The following is a 26662-nucleotide window of genomic DNA, read 5'->3' as shown; positions in this document are numbered from 1 at the left end:
ATCTACTATGAGTTCACCTGAATTACTAAAAACACTGTTCATTTCCTTTTTCCCTCCCTTCCTAAAATTCTTTATTACTGTCCAGAAAGGTTTCCCTGCTGCTTGACCTAGCCTTTCCAGGTTATTACCAAAATCTTCCCATGACTTTTTTTTGGATTCAACAACTATTTGTTTCGCTCTGTTTCTTTCATCTACGTACAAAGCCCTGTCTGCCTCGGCCCTTGTTTGGAGCCATTTCTGATAAGCCTTCTTTTTACGTTTACAGGCTGCTCTCACTTCATCATAATAAAAATTTCTTGATATATTTTATGTAATATTGATCACTGAACACATACACTAATATAATTTACACTTAAAATGGTTTATTGCCATAAAAATAAAATGACAGTGGACTTATGTTTATACGGCTCTAAGTTTAATAAAATGTGTCTTATGTTGGTTTAGCTCTCAGATACAGAACTTACAAGGGCATAAAATAGTAATGAATATAATTAGTCATTTTATATACAATACTTAAGCCTTTCCAACTGTGTACGCATAATTGTGCGAGTTTGTATTTTATTAATGCCCGAGCTCATTTGACGTGTTCTTTGTGCTAGACTGGACTGCAGTGCTTGTGCGGGAACATGTAGCATACAGTTCAGTTGTTCTTATTTAGTGCTTGACTACCAGGGTGCAGGAAGAAAAAGTTCAAGAATACAGTTGATCGGGAAAATGGCAGGAAGCAGTAATGCCAAAAGTAAATATTTCTTTATTGCATTCATATTAATCTACAAGCTTTATCGAATATCATAATGTAATCGAAGTGTGTAAATTGGTTAGCGAGCATAAATTGTGGAGATAAAACATTGTACATAATACCATGAGGTTTAAATGTTTATATCCACAATTGTGTCTTCGGGAGTGCTGGGTGCTGCCAACAAAAGGACTGTAGAAGCAGAACTCGTATTCAATTCTACGAGTTGGAGCATGGAATGTTAGAAGTTTGAATCCCTGTGGTAGGTAAGAGAGTCTGAAAAGGGGGATGGATAGACTTAAGTTAGGTGTAGTTGGTATAAGTGAAGAAAGTTGGAAGAGCAGGATTTCTGGTCAGGCAACTACAGAAGTATCAACACAGAATCAAACAGGGGAAATGCAGGAGTAGGTTTAATAATGAATAAGAAAATAGGCCAGTGGGTAAGCTACTATGACCAGCACAGTGAAAGGATTATTGTGGTCAAGACAGACACCAAGCCAATGCCCACCACAATAGTGCAGGTCTATATGCCTACTAGTGCAGGGGATGATGAAGAAATTGAAAGAATATATGAAGAGATAGAAGATTTAATACAGTATGTAAAAGGTGATGAGAATCTAATTGTGATGGGAGACTGGAATGCAGTGGTAGGCCAAGAAAGAGAAGGTAATACAGTAGGAGAATTCGGATTGGGACAGAGGAATGAAAGAAGAAACCGGCTGGTTGAATTCTGCACCAATTACAATTTACCCCTGGCTAATACCTGGTCCAAACACCACAAAAGACAGCTGTATACATGGACGAGACCTGGAGATGCTAGAAGATATCAAATAGACTTCATTATGATTAGGCAGAGATTCAGAAACCATGTGTTGGATTGCAAGACTCTCTCAGGAGCAGACGTGGACTCTGACCACAACCTGTTGGTCATGAAATGCCATCTGAAGTTGAAGAAATTGAAGAAAGGACGGAATGCAAGGAGATGGAATCTAGACAAGGTGAAAGAAAATAGTCTGAGGGATTGTTTCAACAAACATGTAAAGGTGCGTCCACACCAAGATGTTTTTGTTAACTTTGTTAATAAATATTGTTAATGAACAACGTTCATGAACATTTCTGTATGTTAGTAAATAAAATAGCATGTTCATTAACTTTTCAAGCATATTGATAAACAAAATTTCTTTTAACTTTTGTGAATGAAACTTTTCATTAACATTTCGTGTTTTCATTAACCTTTTGAACTCCATTACCCTTAGCGCATGCTTCCTGCTCCACTCCTAATTAATTTCTGCACTATGAACAGCTGTAGGATGTGAACAATGCAAAAGAATCTAACACAAAACATAAGTATGTTACATGAATATATTTACAATTAGGCACACAAAATACATTAATCCTTGTAGATTTTCACTGTGTGGTACTTTTCAAAACAGTTTTCTGGGTGGAGACCGAGTTTTCATGAACATGTTTTGCAGGAGTAAACTGTTTCCTTTCTACCACCTTTAGCATATCTGTTGGCCTTGTCGGCAATTTGCTTGAATAACTCGTCACTAAATATAAGTTGAAAAAATCCGTTAGGTATTGAGGGATTGTTCCTACCTGATGCTTTGTATCCACAAATTGTTTCATTGAATGAGAATGCAGATAAATCAGGATCGCCAGCTTTCCACTCACGCCATGGGTATGGAGGAGCATCACCACCTCCGGTTTCATTATCACTATCACTTTGTTCACTTTCACTTACATTATTCGCTAATAAATCATCCAAGTCAGTTGTCGGTTCATCATCGTCACTATCACTGTCCAATAAATGTTCTAAAATATCCAGTTCCGTGAGTGAAGAGGAAGCAGAAGCCATGTTTATATTCAAACAACAACATCTGTGAACTTGCATAAACATTCGAGAATAACAGAGCTTAAAAACGTTACCAAAATTCCCGCGAACTATTGTAAATAGGAAAATGTGTTCTCTCAGAGACCGTTAGATAGCTCTACAATACCAGAACACGGCACAGTCGTCATACGAGCGCTGAAAGTATGAGATATTTTCATGTCGAGTGGAACTCAACATCGGAGCGCAAGTCTAATATTTTAATGACGAACCGCACTCGACATAGGAGTGCAAAAGGTTAACATTTCGGTTTGCACATGCACAAAGACACAATTAGAACACGCAAATTTGTAGTGCGGAGTACGAAGTTTTTTATTTCTCAAAATCGGGTATCGAATTGCAAGCAACTTGTATACACCATACAAATATATAAGTGAATTGTAAGTCACCAGTTGCTATGAATCTTTAAGTTATACCTAGCCTAACATTAATGGAGATGGCATTCTGATAATTTGTATCATTTCTTGCAATTTCAGGCCCAATTACTGTCAACAAGAACTGGAAGTCAAGTGGGGACTTTCTGAGAAAGTTTTGAAAGCCTGCTGCATCATGAATTAAAAGTTCTGACATAAGTGTCCTCTCCAAACTAAATTCTAAATGCTTTTCCAGTATTTTTCTTTGCCACACTTTGCATCTGCCAATTTCTCTAATTGCACTCATTAAAATAATGAAAGTTGTAGCTGTAAGTATTTTCTTCTTCCTGATCATATCCACTGTAATCTCACGAACAGATATTTTGGTGTGAACACAATGTTAAAGAAGTTTGTTAACAAAAGTTTATTAACATCTTGAGAAATATTTTTGTTAACACTGTTTATTAACTTTGGTGTGGACTAACCATAACACAGGGACTATATGAAAAGACTGAAGGAAACAAAGTAGAGGAAGAATGGACAGTCATGAAGAATGAGATCAGTAAGGCTGCTAAAGAAAAGTTAGGAAGAAGAGAAAAGATCACCTAAGACACAATGGATAACTTAAGAGATACTAGACCTGATTGATGAACGACAAAAGTACAAGAATGCAAAAAATGAGGAGGGCAGAAAAGAATACAGGCGAATAAAGAATGAAGTAGATAGAAAGTGCAGGACAGTTAAGGAAGAATGGCTGAAAGAGAAGTGCCAAGGATGTTGAAGGTTGTATAGACCTAGGAAAGGTAGATGCTGCATACAGGGAAATCAAGGAAACCTTAGGAGAAAGGAAAAGTAATTGTATGAATATTAAAAGCTCAGATGGAAAACCACTTCTAGGGAAGGAATACAAGTCAAAAAGATGGCAGGAACATATCCAACAGTTGTATCAAGGTGAAAAAGTACACTAGTGTCCAAAAGTTAAGCATAACGAGGCCATACACCTGATAGGAATGTCAGACGGATCGCCGAACAAACGAAAGCTGAATCACACACCATATGCCAAACAATATGTCCAAAAACCCAGTGTCAGAAAGATTCTGATAGCTAAGGTACACCTTTGGCAACAACTAACAAAACTTGGTAATGTCTTCCACAACAAAATATGCTGTTAATAGGGTGTAGGGTTATCCCTAACGGCCACACATGTTTCGCAGCGATGTGGCATGCTCTCTATCAGATGGTCCAAGAGCTCTTGTGGCAGTCGATCCCATTCCTCCAAAAGGGCAATGTGAAGGTCTTGGAGGGTTCTTGGTGGACACTGACGGGATGCAATTCGCCTCCCCAATGCATCCCAGGCATGTTCTATAGGGTTCAGATCCGCAGACATCGCTGGCCAGTCCATGTGATGAATGTCTTCCCCGGCCAGAAATTCATCCAACAGAGCAGCGCGGTGCGGTCGGGATATATAGTCCATTAAGAGGAAGTCTGGACCAACCGCACCGCTGAAGAGTCGAACATGTGGCCTCAGTACCTCACCCATGTATGTCCGAGCGTTAACATTGTTCTCTGGACCACCCACGAAGATAAAGATAATAGGCAACATGATGTCTTTGGAGTGTACAGACCAGGAAAGGGTAGCGCAGACGCTGATTCAGAATTATTTGATAAGATAATCAGCTATGTGAGAAACAATAAGGAAAGGAACGTGACTGTAGCGGGTGATCTCAATTTAACAAATGTCAATTGGGAAGGTAATGTGAACGATAGGAAGCATGACCAACAAATGGCAAATAAGTTAATATGGGAAGGGCACCTGATTCAGAAAGTGATGGAACCAACTAGCGGGAAGAATATTCTGGATGTGGTGCTGGTAAAACCAGATGAGCTCTATAGAGAAACAGAAGTAATAGATGGTATTAGTGATCACAAAGCTGTTTTTGTGGTAATTAAAAATAAATGTGAAAGAAAGGAAGAGATTAAAATTAGGACTGTTAGGCAGTACCATATGGCTGATAAAACAGGCATGACAGAGTTTTTAATAAGTAACTATGATCGGTGGAAAACGGTAAATAAAAATGTAAACAGACTCTGGGATGGGTTTAAAGCAATTGTTGAGGAATGTAAAAATAGGTTTGCACCTTTAAAGGTGGTAAGGAATGGTAAAGATCCACTATATTATAACATGGAAGTAAAGAGACAAAGAAGGAGGTGTAGGTTGGAATGAAATAGAGTTAGAAATGGCTGTGGAAGTAAGGAGAAATTGAAGGAACTTACTAGGAAATTGAATCTAGCAAAGAAGTCAGCTAAGGATAACATGATGGCAAGTATAATTTGTGGCCGTACTAATTTTAGTGAAAAATGGAGGAGTATGTATAGGTACTTTAAGGCAGAAACAGGTTCCAAGAAGGACATTCCAGGAATAATTAATGAATAAGGGGAGTGTGTATGCGAGGATCTTCAAAAGGCAGGAGTGTTCAGCCAGCAGTATGTAAAGATTGTTGGTTACAAGGATAATGTCCAGATAGAGGAGGTGACTAATACTAAAGAAGTATTAAAATTTACATATGACAGCAATGACATTTACAGTAAGATACAAAAGTTGGAAACTAGAAAAGCAGCTGGAATTGATAAGGTTTCGGTGGATATACTAAAGACAATGGGTTGGGATATAGTACCATATCTGAAGTACTTATTTGATTATTGTTTGCATGAAGGAACTTTACCAAATGAATGGAGAGTTGCTATAGTAGCCCCTGTATATAAAGGAAAGGGTGATAGACATAAAGCTGAAAATTACAGGCCAGTCAGTTTGACAAGCATTGTATGCAAGCTTTGGGAAAGCATTCTTTCTGATTATATTAGACATGTTTGCAAAATTAATAACTGCTTTGATAGAAGGCAGTTTGGGTTTAGGAAAGGTTATTCTACTGAAGCCCAACTTGTAGGATTCCAGCAAGATATAGCAGATATCCTGGATTCAGGAGGTCAATTGGACTGTATCGCAATTGACCTGTCTAAGGCATTTGATAGGGTAGATCATGGGAGACTATTGGCAAAAATGAGTGCAACTGGACTTGACAAAAGAGTGACTGAGTGGGTTACTCTGTTTCCAGAAAAGAGAACACAGAGAATTAGGTGAAGCTTTATCTGTCTCCGTAAAAATTAAGAGGGGAATTCCTCAATGCAGTATTATTGGACCTTTATGTTTTCTTATATATATCAATGATATGTGTAAAGAAGTTGGATCAGAGATAAGGCTTTTCGCAGATGTTTTTCTGTACAGAGTAATAAATAAGTTATAAGATTGTGAGCAACTGCAAAATGACCTCGATAATGTTGTGAGATGGACAGAAGGCAATGGTATGATGATAAACGGGGATAAAAGTCAGGTTGTGAGTTTCACAAATAGGAAAAGTCCTCTCAGTTTTAATTACTGCATTGATGGGGTGAAAGTTCCCTTTGGGGATCATTGTAAATACAGTAGAAGTCCGCTATAGCGAGTACTGCGTATAACAAGAACTTCATTATAACGATAAAATTTGTCCGTCCCTTCAAAGTTCCTATATTAAACTGTGTATTATCCTTCAGTTACAGCGAGGGCCCTATCACTGACGCATCCGTTATTACGAGCGATTATGCGCGCTCGATTTTTCCGTTACTGATATTTATGCACCCAGTCATTATACTGCATGTGATCGATCATCTTCGGCACCGTATCGTTTTCTCGCTATACCCACCAGCGAGCTCTCTCGTCGACATTCAAAGGCAATGTCAGAGTCGATTAGTAATACCCGTCGACTGCTTTTCCGTAAGGAAAATGAAAAGAAAGAGAACATGTTTTCGTAATAAATGCGTAAATGTGTCCGATAACCGTTGTTAACTCGTTAAAGATAACCACTTAATTTTAATGCTAAATACCAAAATTAAGTAAGAATGGGGTAGGCCTCCACCTCAAGATATGGCAGAGTGCGTTATTGATTACGAGGTTATTTTATATTTTCTCGCGTCCGTTAAATTACGGAAAGGCTATTATCATGTGAATTTATGGCGAGTAGGTTATAATTTCTCTACTGGTGCTTGAAGTATGTTTTCATCATACATACTACAGTTAAGTTAGGATAGGTGACGCTATTTGAATAACAAAACTGAAATGTTTGCCACAAAGTGCGATCGATCATCTTCGGTACGGTATAGTTTTTGCGCTATGTGCATTTGCGACTTCTCTCTTCAACACTCGAAGGCGATATTGGAGTCGATTAGTAATACCCGTCGACTGCTGTTCTCTAAAGAAAATTCGAAATGAAATGGGATAACACATTTTCGTAATAAATGCGTAAATAACGTGGCCGATAGCAGCTGTTAACTCGTTAAAAATAAAGGCTGAAGTAAACGATCTCTTAATTTTAATGGTATACCGTATACTGAAATTAAGTAAGAATGTGATACACCTCAAGAATGACAAGGTTCATCACTGATTTCAGAGGATAGTTTATATTTTCTCGCGTCTAGTTAAATTTCGGAAAGCTATTCCCATGTCAATTTTTAGCGAGGAGGTTATCATTTCTCTACAAGCGTTTCAAATATGTTTTCATGATAGGTACATACACGGTTAGGTAAGGTGACGCCGTTTAAAGAAGAAAACTGAAATGTTTGCCGCAGAGGCTCTGGAGTGATACCGTATTTCCAAGACGAAGTTTCTTTCTCAGAATCTCATGTGAAAAATAAATTTTAATTTTGTATTCGCGGCCTGCCAGTAATGAACACCGCAGTAAACACGCCGTTTCTTTTCGCGCGCGCACAACACTCTATGACAATAAACGACCGCCTCTTTATCATACATCGCTAGCCGCGGCGACTGGTTGTACAGTGCCTGTGTGTAATGTCACTGGATCTCGGGAAATAGTGAAGAGAGAATGACATTCTATGATCCTCTACAAAAAAGTTTCTTAAATCTGCAGAATGGCATCAAAACATGCGAGCCTTCAAATTCTTAGAAAGGCCACGGCTACTCAGTAACAGAGTTATATCACGTCTGCTGTACCTGGTGCTTAGTAAAATTAAGTTTTATAGACAGCAGGAGTATTTTCTTGATGGATCGTCGTATTGTAAAGATACGTGGAACAGGTATTGTCAGTAAATTTTCAATGGGTTCTCGTCGATGTTATGATGCAAGTCTTAAGTAATGGCTATTAAACACTCAGAAATGTATAATTGTGCAGCCGCAAGAAAATACGGCACAGGCCTAACAAAAGCCAATATTCGCCGTTACCGTGAAGACAGACAGCTTAAAAATGCGTACTGCAAAAAAAAAAAAAAAAATTACATTCAGTGGCCCGCAACAAGGACGCTTTAAAGAAGTTGAAGACGAAATTGTGAGGTATGTGCACAAAAATGCAAGGGCGGAAATGTCATTGTTACCATATGTAAATTTGAATACCTCTTTATGATTAGTCCCCTCCTTTATCTGGACATTATCATTGTAACCAACAATCTTTACATACTGCTGACTGAATATTTCTGCCTTTTGAAGATCCTCACATACACACTCCCCTTGTTCATTAATTATTCCTGGAATGTCCTTCTTGGAACCTGTTTCTGCCTTAAACTACCTATACATACCCTTCCATTTTTCACTAAAATTTGTATGACTGCCAATTGTGCTTGCCATCATGTTATCCTTAGCTGCCTTCTTTGCCTGATCCAATTTTCTAGTAAGTTCCTTCAATTTCTCCTTACTTCCACAGCCATTTCTAAATCTATTCCTTTCCACTCTGCACCTCCTTCTTAGTGTCTTTATTTCTCTATTATAATAAGGTGGGTCTTTACAATTCCTTACCACCCTTAAAGGTACAAACCTGTTTTCACATTTCTCAACAATTGCTTTAAACCCATCCCAGAGTCTGTTTACATTTTGATTTACCGTTTTCCACCTATCACAGTTACTTTTTAGAAACTGCCTCATGCCTGCTTTATCAGCCATATGGTACTGCCTAATAGTCCTACTTTTAAGACCTTCCTTTCTATTACATTTATTTTTAACTACGACAAAAACAGCTTTGTGATCACTAATGCCATCTATTACTTTGGTTTCTCTATAGAGCTCATCTGGTTTTACCAGCACCACATCCAGGATATTCTTCCCTCTAGTTGGTTCCATCACTTTCTGAATCAGCTGTCCTTGCCATATTAACTTATTTGCCATTTGTTGGTCATGCTTCCTGTCGTTCGCATTTTCTTCCCAATTGACATCTGGTAAATTCAGATCTCCTGCTATAATAACATTCCTTTCCATGTCGTTTCCCCACACCTAGAATTTCATGTTTCTTGTCTAACTTTTTCGTAGCTTACAAATTCGTCTTTCACCAGAATGAATACTCCCCCTCCCACCATTCCTGTCCTATCTCTACGATACACACTCCAGTTCCGTGAGAAAATTTCTGCATCCATTACATCATTTCTCAGCCATGATTCAACTCCTATTACAATATCTAGTAAATATATATCTATTAAATTACTTAATTCTATTCCTCTCTTTATAATACTTCTACAGTTCAACACTAACATTTTTATGTCATCCCTACTTGATTTCCAGTTCCCTGTTCCCTTATCACCGCTCCCTAGGCCATCCCGTTTCCCTGAATGTACCTCCCTATTACCCTTCCAAACAAATTTCCTAATTTATACGTACCACTGCAGTTTAAGTGAAGGCCATCTGAGCGCAGATCCCCATCTCCTACCCACCCATTAGGATTTAGAAATTTCATTCCCAGTTTCCCACATACCCACTCCATAGTCTCATTTAAATCCCTAATCACCCTCCAGTCAGTATCCCTCCTACACAGTATTCCACTGATAACAATCTCCGCTTTCTTAAACTTCAACCGTGCAGCATTTAACAGATCCCACACATCTCCAACTATGTTGGTACTTACATCAGCTTGCCTTACGTTGTTGGTACCAACGTGAAACACTACCACCTTCTCCTTCCCCTCCTCCATCTCTTCTACTTTCCTCAACATCTGCCTCAACCTAATTCCTGGATAACATTCTACCCTGGTTCCCTTTCCTCCACACACTTTCCCCACGTGTGTAACGATGGAATCCACCATGACCAGAGCCTCAACCCTACCCACCTCATTTGATCCCCTCCCCTCCTGGTCAGCCCTATCTTTCCTGATAGCTGCAGAAGCTACTTCCTCCCCCTTTTTCTCCTTCGCATGACCTTGTTCCATCTGTCTTTTCCTATCCTCTACTCTACATTTCCCTTTCCTACCTTTTCCCTTCCTCCTACTTCCACACATCTCAGCAACAGTTCCCTGTCCTTCATCTTCCCTCTGTTGTTCTACCTGGAATGACTCATACCGACTCGCATGGACACCTGTCCTGAATTCTGATCCTGAATAGAGCCCTTAGCCTGCAATCTCCTTCCCCTTAGAACATTAGACCACCTATCTTCTACAACTCCCCCATTTCCTTCCCCTCCCTCTTGTACACCCACTGTAACCTGTACATTGTTTGAGGGAATCCTATCTTCCTTCCTGTCTTCCGTGAGAATCCCAATTATCTCCCTCAAACTCTCCAACTCCTCCCTCATACCCTTCAATGCCTCGCCACACCCACAGTTCGTACACTTGCACTCCTTAACCATTCTTTACAGAAAGAATGAAAAGAAAAGTAAAAATAAAATAACTTACTTGCAAAAAAAAAAAAAATGAACGGAGGAATATGTTGTCCGGGATAGTACTCAAAAATCACACGACAATAAGATGACTACACTACAATACTAATCAATCTATCTCTATTTTTATCCTACAACCCCTAACAGGATAAAAACTACTGTTAATTACTGAATACCGAAAGGAATACACAAGAACTACACAATTCCAAACTGCAATTAAGCCTATCCTAATTACAACAACAGAATTTTAGTAAGAGTGTCTACGGATACCTCTACTACACCAGTACTATACAAATATTTTACAATTATAAAATAAGAATAGAATAGAATATTACTCTTATACTACTGTACAGTACACTACAATAATTTTTAAACTACATGCCGAATGACAGCAAAGATTATAGTACATTCAGGCCCTAACCAGCTGAGTATGTGCAGGGCACAACATCAATAACAGCATCATTCTACTGTTTGAATGTGGCAAACGTGGGACTGTGTTTACGTATTCAACATCATACGGATGCAGAAGTATTTGACGATGCAGGATTCAAACCGCCGCTGGTACATTCCGTCGACTGCTAGCTGAACACATAACCACATCCACTACGCTACACTGCTGGAAACATCTTGGCAGTACGACAAGAGCAGAGTACATACACCATCCTGTTTGGCGTTTAAGACATTAATTACTGCACTGTTACCTAGTTTTATATATTGATTCCCCTCTTCATTACACCTCGTGTCGAGGCACGACACATCAACATAGTTACATGGTAAAAGGACATTGCTATATGATTCCAAGGCGTCATGTTTTGCGAATGGATGATGTAACATTTTGCTAGGGTTCAGAAATGTGTGCAAAATGTGCTCACAGAACATTAGTACCATACAGTACGCCTAAAGGGGAATAGCACCCCTATAACCATGTGCACGTTAGTTGGGCTGCAGCAAACGATATTGGAAGGGGCTACTGAATCACACTGTATATTTTGTACCAAGCCAACAGTCATGCGATAATAAGCAATCAAATAAAAAATAGAAGGGAAGAAAGAGACTCATCTAAACATGGATGCAACACCCCTCACTATGATTGATCTCTAATGGATCACAAAATTTCATTTTTGTATGGTTCAAATCTACTATATCCATGTCTTTTACATCCTTGCCTAGGTGAGTTGCTCTTCCCAATTACTTTTTTCTCATTAAATAATGTCTATATTCCACCTTCCATGATAATAATCAATAATGTGATACTGAATTGACACATACCCATCATTGTCCTTGGCCTTCTTTGTCATAAATGGTCCTTCAGCAGCTTGTTGAAGGCACTGTTGGAAATAGGCCAGGGTGTCTCTATCTAGTTTTCGTCCCTCATTCTGCTCCAGCCACTTGAGAATACAGGCATGAGTACGATAAAATATTTCCAAAGCCTCCACTGCTAAATTTTGTGGGCTGTTGTAACTGATTTTTCTGGCATAACTGGCTCCGTTTAAAAATAAAAATTCATTTGCCTGAGAAGAGAATGATGATAGAGTATTATATACGAAGGAATGCAGTCTAAAAATATTATAAAGGAAGATGAAACAGGCCAATGGATTCAAGGATTAAAATGTATAGTGAAACAAGTTAATAAAAAATGACTGTCTCCTTCCAGTTTTGTACAGCCACATACAGACTGTGGTAGAGATGGTAATTTAGTGAACGCCTAATGAGGTGTGTACACTTCATCAGTGCATTAAGTCAAAAGAACTTAAAAAATTATCCATTAAAATTTCACAACATTATTAATATTAAGACTAATTCAGCACTAAAGTAGTTTATAAGATCCAAACAGAACATATAAAAAATGGATTTAAAATGTATTGTTTCCTCTGCATTAATTTTCCTTAAAGAGAGTTCTATTCACAAGGAAGAAATCCATCCATTCAATCCGACTCCTGATCTCATCCAAAATCTAATCCAGTCCGAGTGTCAATTTACAGATCTTCCCTACGAAGCCAATGATCAAACAGTTCTATTGTTACACAGTACACATTATACAAAAATATACACTTATGACACTAATATACAAGGTGTGTCTAAAAAGTGCAGTGAATGGACCGATATCACAATGGAAACTTGTGGTAATACTGCATACATGCACACGAAAACAGGGGGACATCTTGAGAAGTGCCATGTACCATTAAACGCATGGAGCTGAAGCAGGTTAGTCTGCTTCGGCCAGTCGAACATGGTGCGTGTGAAGACTTATGTCATTGTGCAATGGAGCAATGTGTTAACATCAAGTTTTGTTACAAATTGGAAAAGCACAATGTGTTTACGGCTGGTTCAAATCCTTTAGGGATGATGCGCCACGTCTTGAACATGCACCCGGATCTGGCCTCTGCAGATTTTTTTTTTTCCCCCCGCCTCAAGGGAATCCTGAAAGGCATACATTGTGCAAACTTACTGTACATCCAAAGACATGTAACATCAGTGCTTCGACTGATTCCAAAATACACCTTCGCTGCCGATTTCCAGCAGCTGTATATAAGCTGACATTGTTTCTTCATTCATTGTCCCTGCCTCAGTTCATTTCCAATTTCAAAACCTGTTCTGCCAAATTCAGTCTTCAGACAAATACACTACTTCCACCATTCATATTTCCCCCCCCTTTCTTTTCTTTCCAATATCTGTCTGTACCAGACTTCCCTGAACTATTCCTCTAGGGATATCATCATTAAATCATGGAAATATACCTCTTATTTGCCCAGGGGATGATCTGCGGGAGTCACTGCAAACATTTTGAGGCTCTAGCATAAATGGGGGTGACATATGAATACAAGAACTCATGAAGGGAGCTCTCATAGCCTCCATCATCTACGCATGGTATTCCTGTTAAGTCTAGCAACTAAGTTTGGGTAACCAACCCTAGCAGGAAATTAGAATCAGTGAGCAGGTAAGAACTGGAGGTCCATGGAAAGCGATGGGAAACTATCACTGATATATTTTCCCTTGAGAATCCCATGCCTTTGCTCATTTCTAAATGTTTGTTTGAAGCTATTAGTCTTCAATTCGGATCTCCAGGAAGGGAAAGGAGTGAGAAAAGCCACTATATCAACTAATCAATGTCAGTTAGCAGAATTGGAATGTTATCTCATTCGTTAACATGCCAACATCGCACAACATGGAGTGTTGAATGGACTTTTCTTCGCCCTACAAAAATCCGACTACCTCTGCCGGGTTTGAACCTGCCATCTTGGGATCCGGAGGCAACACTCTACCACTGATCCACAAAGGCAGCTAGGCAGAAATAAGAAGAGAGAGTAACTTATAGAGATTTGCCATGAAGAAACTCACAAAGATCTGGAAGAACAGCATAATAACACCAAGATCTACCTTGTTGAAGCTCTTATTTTCAGTCTTCCTCTCTGGTTATGAAACATGGACCCCAAAGGCCAGGAAACAGTACATTTATGCATTCGAGATGTGTTATTGGCGCAGAATGCTGCATGTACAATCATCATCATCATCATAATTTCCTCTTTTCCAGCTGACACCAGGTGGGGGTAAATATGGTTCCTGTCACCTTCAACCTGTCTCTCCACCATTCCTCATCCAACACTATGTTCCAGTCCAAGTTCCATTGTCATATGCTTTTATTCACAAAATCAATCCATTGTAATCTTGGTCTTCCTTGTCCTGTCATCCATTGTTCCAGTCCTTGTCTTGGCAGTCTTTCCTCTTTCATCGGCTTGACATGTCCAAACCACCTCAATTTGATCTGTTCTGGTCATCACTGAGCAACTCACCATCCCCAAACGTCTCGTCCTGTGTCAAGTAGAAGATCCTTCAGTTCTTCAGGCAAAAAAGTGGAGAAAATCTTGAGAAATGCATCATGCAAGGGAAGGTGGAAGTTACAAAACCAGGGGAAACCCCGTGTTTGTCCTTTACACATTTAGAGTTAATTTTGTATTACTGTTGGTTACCATGCCATACAATAGTTTATTTCTGCTGTTCAGATCTTATTTGAACTTGAATCTCGATTCTCAGGTTCACATACTAGATTACACAGTGCTACACTAGAATCATCATCTACAACACAAGTATAAAAACTCACATCACACATTGTTCTTATCATACATCATCCTCCTTTCCCATTATCCAGCTCCTGCCAGGTCAGGGCATTTATGGCACTTTTCCATCTTCCTCTCTCCTCCCACCATTCCTCTTCCAACATTTTGCCCCATGTCCTGGTTTCTTCTTCTTCTCCTTACACTCTCTTTACTGAATTGATCTACCTTGCCCTAGGTCTCCCTCTCACTCTCTTTCCCTCGAACTTCATCTCCATCATCTGTTTTGGTATTCTTTCTTCCTCCATCCTCTTTACATGTCCAAACAATCTTAAGTTTTCTCCTATCAATTTCTCATTTAGGTTTTCCATTCCTATCTCCTTTCTCACATCTCCATTTCCCAGTCCACCTTTTCTTGTCTTTCCTATCATCATCATCATCATCATCATCATCATCAGCAGATGCTCCTTTCTGAGTTTACAGATTTCCTGGCTAATAGCTCACTTCAATTCACTTTTACAGCTGTGTTTACACTTTCGGTGACTGTACAGTGGCCGATTCTTGCATAGAATATACATCCACACATTGCACAGCTGATGGATGAGGGGAGATCTTGGCTGGGTTTGGTGAAGTAGGGGTAGTGGTAGGTGTAGGGGCAGCGTGCCTGCCTCTTACACGGGTTCCTATCACACTCTTTACGTATTTCATATCATTGGCTTGAATTCTACTCTCCTCCCTACTTATCACTGTCCAGGTCTCGGTCACAGTGGTCTACATGGGTGCATAATACATTTTGTATATTATCTCTTTACACTTCCTTATTCCAGACGAGGTTTCTTACATTCTGGTAGAATGCATTGCCCTGTTGCACCCTCTTGTTAATCTCCATGTCCAGCTTTGTATTCTACATTCATTCATTCCCTACGGATTTGAAATTGTCAGCAATTTCAAAGTTTGTCTTTCTTGTCTTTCTTCTCCTGATATCAGCATGGTCTTGCTTTTCTCTGCAATTATTTTCATACCATACTTTTCAATTTTCTTATTCAGTGCATCAAGTTGTTCTTGTACTTCTTTGTTGTTTGTTCCCCAGACCACAATATTCTCTCCAAACAGTAACATCTTCATCTCTCTATTCCCATATGATTTCTTTGTCTCCTTTACGAGTTCATCCATAAACATGAGAAACAAAAAAATGTGACAGCACACTCCCGTATCTTAGTCCAGTTACATTTCTAAACCATGTTGTCTTTCGAGTTAGTACAAGGCTGACACAGGTTTTGTACATTGCTTGCAGCACTTTTACAGTTTGTGCACCAAGTCTCTTTTTGACCATGGTTTCCCACACCTCCTCCCAGGGAACATTATCGTATGCCTTTGTCAGATCTATGAACGTCATGACCAGATCCTTTCCATATTCCCAACTCTATTCTGTTAAGTGCCTCATGCTGAAGATTGGGTCCACTGTAGATCTTCCACTTCTAAAGCCATACTGTTCCTCTTGCAACTCTCCTACTACCTTTTCCCTCATTCTCTTCTCTAATATTCTAATTGAGTATTTTGCTTGTTTGTTTTGTTTGCTAGTTGCTTTACGTCGCACCGACACAGATAGGTCTTATGGCGACCGATGGGACAGGGAAGGGCTAGGAGTGGGAATTAGGCGGCCGTGGCCTTAATTACAGTACAGCCCCAGCATTTGCCTGGTGTGAAAATGGGAAACCACAGAAAACCATTTTCAGGGCTGCCGACAGTGAGGTTCGAACCTACTATCTCCCGAATACTGGACACTGGCCGCACTTAAGTGACTGCAGCTGTCGAGCTCGGTTCGAGTATTTCTGCCACTTGTGATAAGAATGCGATTCCTCTATAGTTATCACATACTTTTTGTCCAACTTCTTAACAATTGGCTTTATTGTTCCCTTCCCCAGACTTCTGGCACACGTTTCTGTTTCGATTTGCATTTGAACAATCTGTACACCCATTGTAGTCATTTTCACATTAATTTCATCCATTCCTGGTGTCTTCCCCAGTTTCATTTTATGGACTGCTAGTTCCAACAGTGACCTGGTTGTGTTCAGTCTTCACACCGTATTACTATAGTCTACTCTGCACAATTTGTCATATTCAGCAGTTTATCAAAATACTCTTTCCATCTTCTCTTTATTTCTTCTGGATGTGTCATCAAATCTTCACCTTCCTCCTTCATTAGCTTTGCATAAACTTAAACTCTTTCTTTACAATTAGTTTGTATAATTCCACAGCATTCTTTTACTGCCAGCTCCATCTGGTTTCTATCTTTTGTGTAAATTCTTCCCAATTTTTCTTCTTTTCTTTTCTTTTCTTACTAATTTCTTAAATTTACTTTTAGTATCAATATTCTTCCTTTCTTTTGTTTTTTAATCTTGATTCCACTTTTGCCATGCTTTCTTATATTCTTTCACTGCTTTTCTCACCTTCACATTCCACCAAGGTTTCTATTTTTTCTTACACTCTCGTCAATGCTCTACCACCCTTTAGAAGTTGGATCATTCACCTTCCACATTTCTTAATCCAGTCACTGGAATTTGTTGTTTCAGTCTCTCCAGAAATTCTTCCTGTACATTCTTATCTTTTAATTTCCACATCTTTATTCTAAAATTTATCTTCTTTAATTTTTCCATTTTCCCAACTCTAATTTTTGCTATCACAACTCTAAGATCTCTACTGAATGCAAATTATTTAAGTGTGGGTGTTTTCCAGCTGAGTGCAAAAAGTGCATAATCCCTATCTTTAAGAAAGGTGATAAGGTGTTGTTCGATAGTTATAGACCAGTAGTGCTGCTCTCACTTTTAACGAAGGTGGCGGAGAAAGCAATATATAATCGCCTCTATGACTCTTTTAGTCAGTACATAGACCCATCACAGCATGGATTTGTTAAAGACAGGTCAGCTGTTAACAATGTGGCAGTTTATTTAACTTCAATTTCCGATGCATTGGACAAAGGTAAACAGGTTAATGTGATATATACCGATTTTTCCAAAGCCTTCGACTCTTTACAACATGATGCCTTGCTGAGAAAGTTTTCAGCTTATGGAGTGTCCGGGAGTATTTTCGAGTGGCTAAAGAGCTACTTGACAAAACGAATATGTTTTGTCAAATCCGAGGGTTTGATCTCTAACCCCTATGAACCTTCCTCTGGCGTCCCACACGGATCACTGTTAGGGCCTCTTCTATTTGTTTTGTTCCTAAATGATATTACTACGGTCATTCAGGGCAGTGAATGTCTCTTGTACGCTGATGACTTGAAACTATACAAAGTCATAGAAGAAGACAGTGATGGCGATCATCTACAAGAGAATCTGAAGCAAATATGCGAGTGGTGTGATAAGTGGACCCTTAAAGTGAATAAATTCAAGTGTGGTGTCATGTCATTTACTCGCAAATTAACACCTGTATTTTACAGATATGAAATCAGTGGAGAAAGTTTAAATCATGTGGAGGAGTTTAATGATCTAGGTGTAATTCTTAGTAACAGGAATGGCTTATCCTTTGAGAAACACATCGATGGTATTATAAAGAAATTTTTCAGACTCCTGGGGTTTGTCAAAAGAAATTGTAAATATTTCAGTAATATTGCATGTGTCAAGACTCTGTTTTGTTCCCTGGCGAGACCATGTCTTCAGTATGGTTGTGAAGTGTGGCTCCCGTATCAGAAAGGCCACATACACCATCTCGAGAGAGTACATATAAGGTTCATGAAGTGGATTGGTTTTGGATTCCTGGGCATGCCACTCTCTTCAAGCATGTATGAAGAATTTGTAAACATTCTTGGAATTAGTACGCTGGCAACGCGCTGAAAATGTGCGAACGCAATGTTAGCGATTAAATGCTTGAAGAGTAAAGTGGACTGTCCGGCTATACTGGGGTTGATCCCAGTTCATGTTCCAAGCAGACTAACAAGAAAGAAATGTACATTCCACCTGCCCATATGTAGGACGGTTGCACATGAAAATTCTTGGCTCATACAAGCCCTTAGGACCATAAATCAGCTGGAAGGGTCACTCGACATTTTTCACCACCCTTTCACTGCAATGCGGAAAGTTCTTCTCAAGAGTGGAACGTGATAATTTTATAAATTATGTAAATAATCTGTAGAAAATATGTGAAGATTTATCTCTGTTTGTGTAATATATGTATATTTGTATGTATATTATTTAATTTATTTTTTATTTAATGATTTAACTTTTTATTTAATTTTCTATTACTTCATCTGTAATTGGGACATCCTGTAGGTGATAAATAAATATATTCTACTCTATTCTGTCTGTGATTTGTCCTTTCCACCAGAAAGTAATCAATTACTGATTTCATTCTTCTGTCATCACAGCCATGTCTTGTAATTTTCCTGCTGTTTTTCTTCTGTAACCATGTGTTGTCCGCAATCATTCCATTCCTCCCACAAAACTGAACTAGTTTCTCTCATACTTCACTCCTTTTCCTGTATCTATATGGTCCGATTACTTTTTCCTTGCCTTGTCTTTCATTTCCCACCTGTACATTTAAGTTTCCCATTATAATCACTTCCACATCAGGTATCCCCTCTCCTAGTTTCTCCGGGAATTCCTCAATATCCTCCTCTTTGTTCCCTGCCTGTGATGCATACATTTGTATGAAGGCCTTCACTTCGTTCCTCATTCCCAGTCTAATTTTCATTATTCTGTTGCCGATGAACTCTACCATATCTAAATATTCCTCTAGCTGTTTTGAAATTATCTGGCCCACTCCATTTTTTGCTTCTGTCACCACTCCAATATAGTGTATATCCTTTCCTCATCTTTCTTTGCCCCTTCCATTTATTTAACTTTGCTCAACCAAGCATCATGAAGGTGAACTTATGACCATGATGGGGAAGGCAGAATAAGAGGTGGATTTTATGCATTCTCTAAACAATACCACCCGAATGTGATGCTAAGATGGTCCCGTATGCAAGTTCATCACCAATCACTTTTCCAGTACAGGACTGGCTCTAATTAACGCAATGACGAGGCGTTAATGCCAAAATTCTTAAGTATGCCGTAGTCGTCCTTTTGCAAGATACTGTTTCTAAAAAAAAACGCTTGATCGAGGATTTAGTGTTGATGGGACTGAAATTTCTGGATGGTTCACCCGGAAAATGGTTTCTTCGAGGAACGGATAATGCGGGATTTTTACAATGTGATTTAATTAGGATGCTCGCGGGACCACATAATTTGAATGCATAATCCGGAAAAACGTAGTTTCCAGGAAAGGATAATCGAGGTTCCACTGTAACCACGAGAAGACTGTTATAATCTGTTGTTAAAAAGCTACTCAAAAGGGACTGTGTATGCATGTTTGTTTGTTTGTTTGTTTGTTTGTTTGGGCCTTCAGCTCGAATGCTGATTGGATACCAAAATAGATCACTCATCAGCTGTCATAGGTAGCCTAGGACCATTAAAGAGGTGCACAGGGAAATGACGAATGAAATGTTTTCCTGTTACTTACCTTACTAAGCCAGAAGGTCTTGTGACATGTCAGTCTGCCGAGCCCACATAAATTTATACAACAAACATGCCTATGGGTGACACGTTCACACCATTCATCATGCAGAGAGAACGCTAACTTTGCTCATTTCTCAGTCATTTTCATTTTGTGAAAACCAAGGATGAAACTGAGGCAGATAAGTGAAATTAATGAACATGATCTACCTTGAACCAGATGCAAGTCTGTATCTTTCCAGAGATGGAACTGAATGACAAGAGAACCATGAAGGCTTTGATTTATATATGCATTCCAATTATAATTGTAAGAAGCAGAATATTAAATTAGGAATTGGTGTTAACAGTGTAGCAAGCATGCATTCCAGCTGAGAACAAGGTCATGAATAACCATAATTTCTGAAGTTTTGATGACATGTTTTCTCTTTTCAATTTGATTGTGATTAGTAACAGGCAGAATTGAATATAATGCATTTGAGAACTTTTGAGAATCGATACTTACATTTGAAACCATATTCTAGAGTGCAACAATCTTTAAAAGTTGATGTACGCTTAATTTACGCGGTTCAAGATTTCCAGAAACTGACTACGAACCATATACTGGAGACCAAATAACAACAGAAGATTAAGAAAAGAAGGTATTTCATCAACATGTTGAGCGCTTTTGTATCTAATGTGCTTTATTTTATTAGATTAGAGAATTAAAAACTACTTGCGGTCGATTGTTGTTTGGCTTGGAGTTATTAGATTTTTCGAAGTTTGGCTAATCAAAGTTGCTGAACTGAAAGAAGTTTTCATGGGAAACTGATGAATATATAGTATCGAGATTTTTAACTCGCATGCCGGTAATTAATGTTTGAAGCCGGTCCAGTGGTCTAACTTGGCTGCCCCTCACCCAGAGGGCCTGGGTTCGATTCCCAGCCAGGTCAGGCATTTTTACCTGCATATGAGAGCTGGTTCCAGGTCCACTCAGCCTATGTATAGTAGAACCTCGATAAATTGAAATTGGTTAATTCAAAATCCCGCCTAATTCGAAGAAGGTCTCGTTCCCGGAAACGTGAGATACAGTTTTGCATGTTATTTAAATTGTTTAATTCGAATTACGGATAATTCATAATTCGAAGTACAATGTCGGCCCCATTACCGAAATTCAAACTTTTAATTCGAAATTGCCTTTGCATTTTAAAACAATAATATGTTACAGAGTAATTTCAACTCAAAAATTATCCGCGCCATAATAGAACGCGTGTTCCGGAACATGGAGGGGTACCGTAGCTTTCCGCATTTACACTCATTTCGGTGGGTCCACAGTGCGCTTCATGAATACTAAGTTGAATGAAATCAGAATTCTTTTGTATTCAACCTTTTAAGGAACGCCGTAATATCACGCAACAGGCAGTGTGCGGAAAAACAGAATCCGCAAATACTGGCGATGCCGACAGTTGATGAGAAAAGTGGCTCATATAACAAATTCGTAGGCACCGAACAATATTGTCATTGCATTGCTTTATTTTAATGCAAGCCCAAACGGTCATGGTTTTAAAGGAGAAAGTGCCAGCCGGAAAATCGTACAAGAGTGCGGGATGGGGGTCATTGTAGTGCGTTGCAATGCACATGGAAGCGAGAAACTTTATCCCCTCGTCATAGTAAAGTTTGATAAGCCACAGTGTTTTAAGGACGTCAGGCACTTTCCATGCCATTACAAAGCATCTAAAAATGCGAACAGTACAGAAATCCAAAAAATAATGCATTTGCACAGGGGAACCAACATAATTTATCCTCGTCTTTGAATTGTGTGATTTTTTTTCTTTCATTGCATGAGGTTATGCATGTCAGTGATTTATCCAAGTGCATTATTTGAACATTGTAAATGCACCTTGTTGGATACATGTCGGAAATAGGGTTTTTTTTCCCCCCATGGCATTTGAAAGGTTTAAACTGTGAATCGAGGTGATTGCATGTATTAATGAGTCTCAGAATAGGAATAGGGGTTTTTTTTCCCCATAGCATTTGAAAGGTTTAAACCGTGAATCCAGGTGATTGCATGTATTAATGAGTCTTAGAATAGGCTACTTTGTGACGCGGCAAGTATTTACATTTCCGAAGTACGAGAGAAGTGCCATGGCGGGAAATCGTACAAGGATTGTCACTGGAAAGTTCGATTTTAAGGGCACCGGGTACTTCCTGTGTAAATACAAGGCATCTAAAATGCATACAGTATAGTAATCCAATGAATAAAGCACTTGCACATGGCAGCCAGCATAGATTTCTCCTCGTCTTTGAATTGTGCTTTTTTTTTCTTTCGTTGTGTGAGGTTCTGTTTGCCAGCGAGATATCCAAGTGCATTATTTGAATACGGTACTGTAAATGCACCTTCTTGGATACATTTTGGAAATAGTTCTTTTTTTATGGCATTTGAAAGGTATAAACTGTGAATCAATGTTAACTGCATGCAGTAACGGGCCTTAGAATATTTTGTAACGCAGCAAGGGTTGGTACTTCTGAATTGCGAATTGGCGGTTAATTCAAAATCACGTAATTTGAAGTCTGATTTTTTGAGTCCCAACGACTTCGAATTAACGAGGTTTTACTGTAATTACCTTTAATTGAGTAGCTATCTAATGGCGAGATGGCAAACCCAGTCTAGAGAGCCAGGTATAACGGCAGAGGATTTGCCACACTGACCATGCATCGCCTCGTAATCTGCAGGCCTTCGGGTTGAACAGCGGTCGCTTTGCAGGCAAAGGCCCATTGGGGCTGTAGTTTGGTTTGGTTGAGAAGTGTTTGCAAGATTATAATTATACATATAAAATTTTTGTGATGTTTAGCCAAATTGTTGATGGTTTTCATTCATTCCCAGATTTTCAGTTTTCCCATGTTGTACATTTTTTCTGTGGTCCTTCCAAAAACTGAGAATCGAGGTTCCACTGTAGTTTAAAATCTCTTAAAAAATATTCATAATGATCAAAATTCAAGTTTTTATTTGGTACATGAGTTGAAGATATTTATAAATACTTATGAGATGCCCCCCATATGCTTACAAAATATTTTTCTTCCGTGCCTTTTCCTTACAGCTAGAACAAAGGAATGTATTCAACTTCCATTCACAATATGAGGTGTATGCCTTGACATTCTCGCGCTCTCTCTCTCTCTCTCTCTCTCTCTCTCTCTCTCTCTCTCTCTCTGAATTATTATAAGTTATATGTTTATGTTTTCTTTACCCCACTAGCTCCACAACCCATATCCCCATACTAAATAGCTAACTCATTCAGAGATGAATTTCTTTCCTGTAGACAGAATATCAAAGGTGTTATTTTATTGAAACCTAGCTAGCCGACAAACAAACTGCAGGAAGCAACTCATAAATTTAGATCAAAGTAACTGACCAAGAATCATAATTCTTAAAGACATTAACCTTGGCATAATGTTCAAGGTATCCTGATGGTCGGGAATCACGCTTCTCTGACACCTTTCCAAGCATGTAGTGATGGAGCCATCGCTCATCCTGTAGTCCACTGTCTTCACCCATCTTGTACCATACCTATGAACATGTCAAGTGTCGATATAAGTCCACAAATGAGCAATGAAACTACACAATTTCTCACCCAGGATGGTTACAGACCTTGTTAGCTGTTGTGAAACACTCAACGGCCAAGTCCAGCATTTTCTCCTTTTGCATCTCTAGGATGTCAAACATTTCAAGGCTAAGGCTAATTGTTTCCTGCAACATACATAGTAATCAAAATTTTAACAAAACCTTCTTACAAATAGAACATCAATTGAATGGAATCGTAAGTCAATACGTTAAGGATAGAATAAAAAGAAATATTTGCCCTGTGATATTGATGGATAATTTTTAGTTAATTTATAAATTATTATTATTACCACTATTATTATTATTATTATTATTATTATTATTATTATTATTATTATTATTACTTCCCTTTCTGGAAGAAACAGTGTTAAGTTTAGATTATCCAGGGAGTATATTTTAAGACTACATATCGGAGTGCCGAAGCATAGGAGTGCAGAGAAGTGGCGACAGTGAGCGCAGTGCCCGCAATGGCGAGCAGACGTAGTCGTTTCAAAGAAGCAGCATGATTATGCCCACAGAACTCACCAGCTATATACATGCTCAGGACAAATAAATAAACTAGTAAATGAAACTGAACACACCAGTATTTACAGAAGATGTTGAAAGTGAACAACTCCTTGAACTGCGATGCAAGCTTAACATCTTGTAATGAGATGTTGAAACACACTTTGCAGTTCATGGACACTGATGGAACGCAGTGTTCCTAATTTCAATTTTTAATTCTTCTGCAGTTCAAGAATTATTCCCGTAAAATTTTCCTTTGAGATTTCCCTATAGATAAGTCGCATGTGCTTAAATCAGGCAAATGGGCTGTCGTACCATCCAGCTGGAAATAGCCGTACTTTGTTTTCTTCCTCAGTTAGTTCAGCAAACAATGGTTTGATAATGTTGCGAGTATAACGGTCGGAAGTAATTGTATCCTGAAAAAATATTAGACCGATAATTCCTCCGGCACTAATAGCGCACCATACACCCACTTTCACATTGCGCAGACGTGTCAGCTATAAAATGTGCGAGTTCTCTGTATCCCAGATCCTACTGTTCTGTGAACTGACATATCCACTCAAACGAAACCATGCTTTGTAACTCGTAAAATGAAAGTTCGAATCCATCGTGGAATGTATTAATTAAACAAAAACACCACAGCACTACAGCCCTGACGGGCCTTGGCCTACTAAGTGACCGCTGCTTAGCCCAACGCCTGCAGATTATGACGTGACGCATGCCCAGTGCGAAAAAATCCTATCGGTCATCATTCTTGATTTTCTAGACCAGGGTCGCCATCTTACCATCAGATAGCTCCTCAATTGCAATCACGTATGAATGAACCTTGAACCAACCTTCAGGACCAACTAAAAATCCCTGACCCCGCCGGGAATGGAGCCCGGGACCTCCGGCATAGAGGCAGGCATGCTATCCCTACACCGAGGGGTCTGACACTGTTCATAAGCCAATTGCAATATCTTATTCTTGCAATAAAAAATAAACGGTGTGTGGCCTCAGAAGAGGCCTGGTGCAGGTCTTCCGAGTTGACGTCATAGAGGCAACCTGCCCGGCTATGAGGATGGGGCCCTACCTATGATGAATTCTGATGATGAAGACGGCACACACACCCAGACCCCGACCAATTGGAAGTAACCAATGAAGGTTAAAATCTCCAACCTGGCTGGGAAGCAAACCCGGAACCCCTGGTTTAAAGGCCAGCACACCAACCATTTAGCTATGGAGCCAGATTTTTGCAATGAAATCTGTAAGCTGTATGTTATGGACTGAATGTGTCCGGTAAGATCGTAAATGTACTAAGTTTTTAGCATTGCGTGCTGATGAATGTGAAATACCAGTTTCCTGAGCTACTCTCCAAAACAACTTACGTGGACTGACTTGCAGTGTTGCCTGTATATCTTCTAACCTCTCCTGTGTGAGTGAGAGCTGATCTCCGCTCTTTTTTTCTCATTAGTTACATAACTAGTACTATGCCACTTGTGAACGAGTTTATGCACGTAATATTCTGATGGTACTGTACAACCAGGAAACTGTCTGACATTTCTGCAGGCACCTTTTAACTGGTTTCTTCTCCTTGTGCAAATAACACTTGATAAAAAATATTCTCTGCACTGTAGTGTACTTAACCATCCCGATAATAACCTTACAACACACCTTAAAAGTCCCATTGTTACTAGTGAACTGAGCAACGGAGCTAAGCATCTGCTGTCTCAGCTGTCAACACTTCTTACCACGCCAGGCGTGACACAAGCCATATGGCACTTGCTTGGGGATTCCTGCAGCCTGTGAGCAGAAGTGTTAAGTCTTAAATTATACTCCCTGTACCTGACCAAACATGTTTTTAAATCACTATCCCCAATTACAAGCTGTACCAAATTATAAGCATTTGAACCACATAACACTTATTGTACATACGATTACTCTATGTAAAAAGACACTTCAGATTACAGTGGAGAATAATTACTATCCAGGTTGTTTTTGAATACAGCCACCTAATGAGGACAGAAGTTGGCTCAAAAAACACTGCACAAGAGCTTCTGCTATGCGTAAGTATGTCTACCCCTTAGTCCTGTTTCCTGACACAGGGTTGGGGATGAGGCGACATTAAATTATATGGCACGTTTTGATGGCTGGATGTCCTTCCTGTCACCAACCTCAGTTGAGGAGCTAATGAAGATGGAATGAATAATACATACATACATTTATCATTATAGACTGTTATGCCTTTCAGCGTTCAGTCTGCAAGCCTCTGAGAATTTACTAAACGTTGCCACAATCCTCGATTTGCAACTAGTGTTGTGGCCTCATTTAGTTCTATACCTCTTATCTTTAAATCGTTAGAAACAGAGTCTAACCATCATC

At 39.1% G+C, this 26662-nt stretch overlaps 1 protein-coding gene across 1 annotated transcript in view; it reads right to left on the bottom strand.

The window, feature by feature from the left end:
- The window catches only part of LOC136863554 (calcineurin-binding protein cabin-1), a 609489-nt gene that overhangs the window by 153009 nt on the left and 429818 nt on the right, over positions 1 to 26662 (bottom strand). The window contains exons 21-23 of the mRNA XM_068225987.1: positions 23825 to 23923; positions 23618 to 23743; positions 11928 to 12169 (exon numbers count right to left, since the gene is read on the bottom strand). Coding sequence (XP_068082088.1) covers positions 11928 to 12169; positions 23618 to 23743; positions 23825 to 23923 — 467 coding nt within the window. The remainder of the gene's footprint in view (positions 1 to 11927; positions 12170 to 23617; positions 23744 to 23824; positions 23924 to 26662) is intronic.

The sequence above is a fragment of the Anabrus simplex genome, chromosome 2, assembly GCF_040414725.1.
Source record: "Anabrus simplex isolate iqAnaSimp1 chromosome 2, ASM4041472v1, whole genome shotgun sequence".
Classification (NCBI taxonomy): Eukaryota; Metazoa; Arthropoda; class Insecta; order Orthoptera; family Tettigoniidae; genus Anabrus; species Anabrus simplex.
This window is presented reverse-complemented; position numbering and strand designations above follow the sequence as displayed.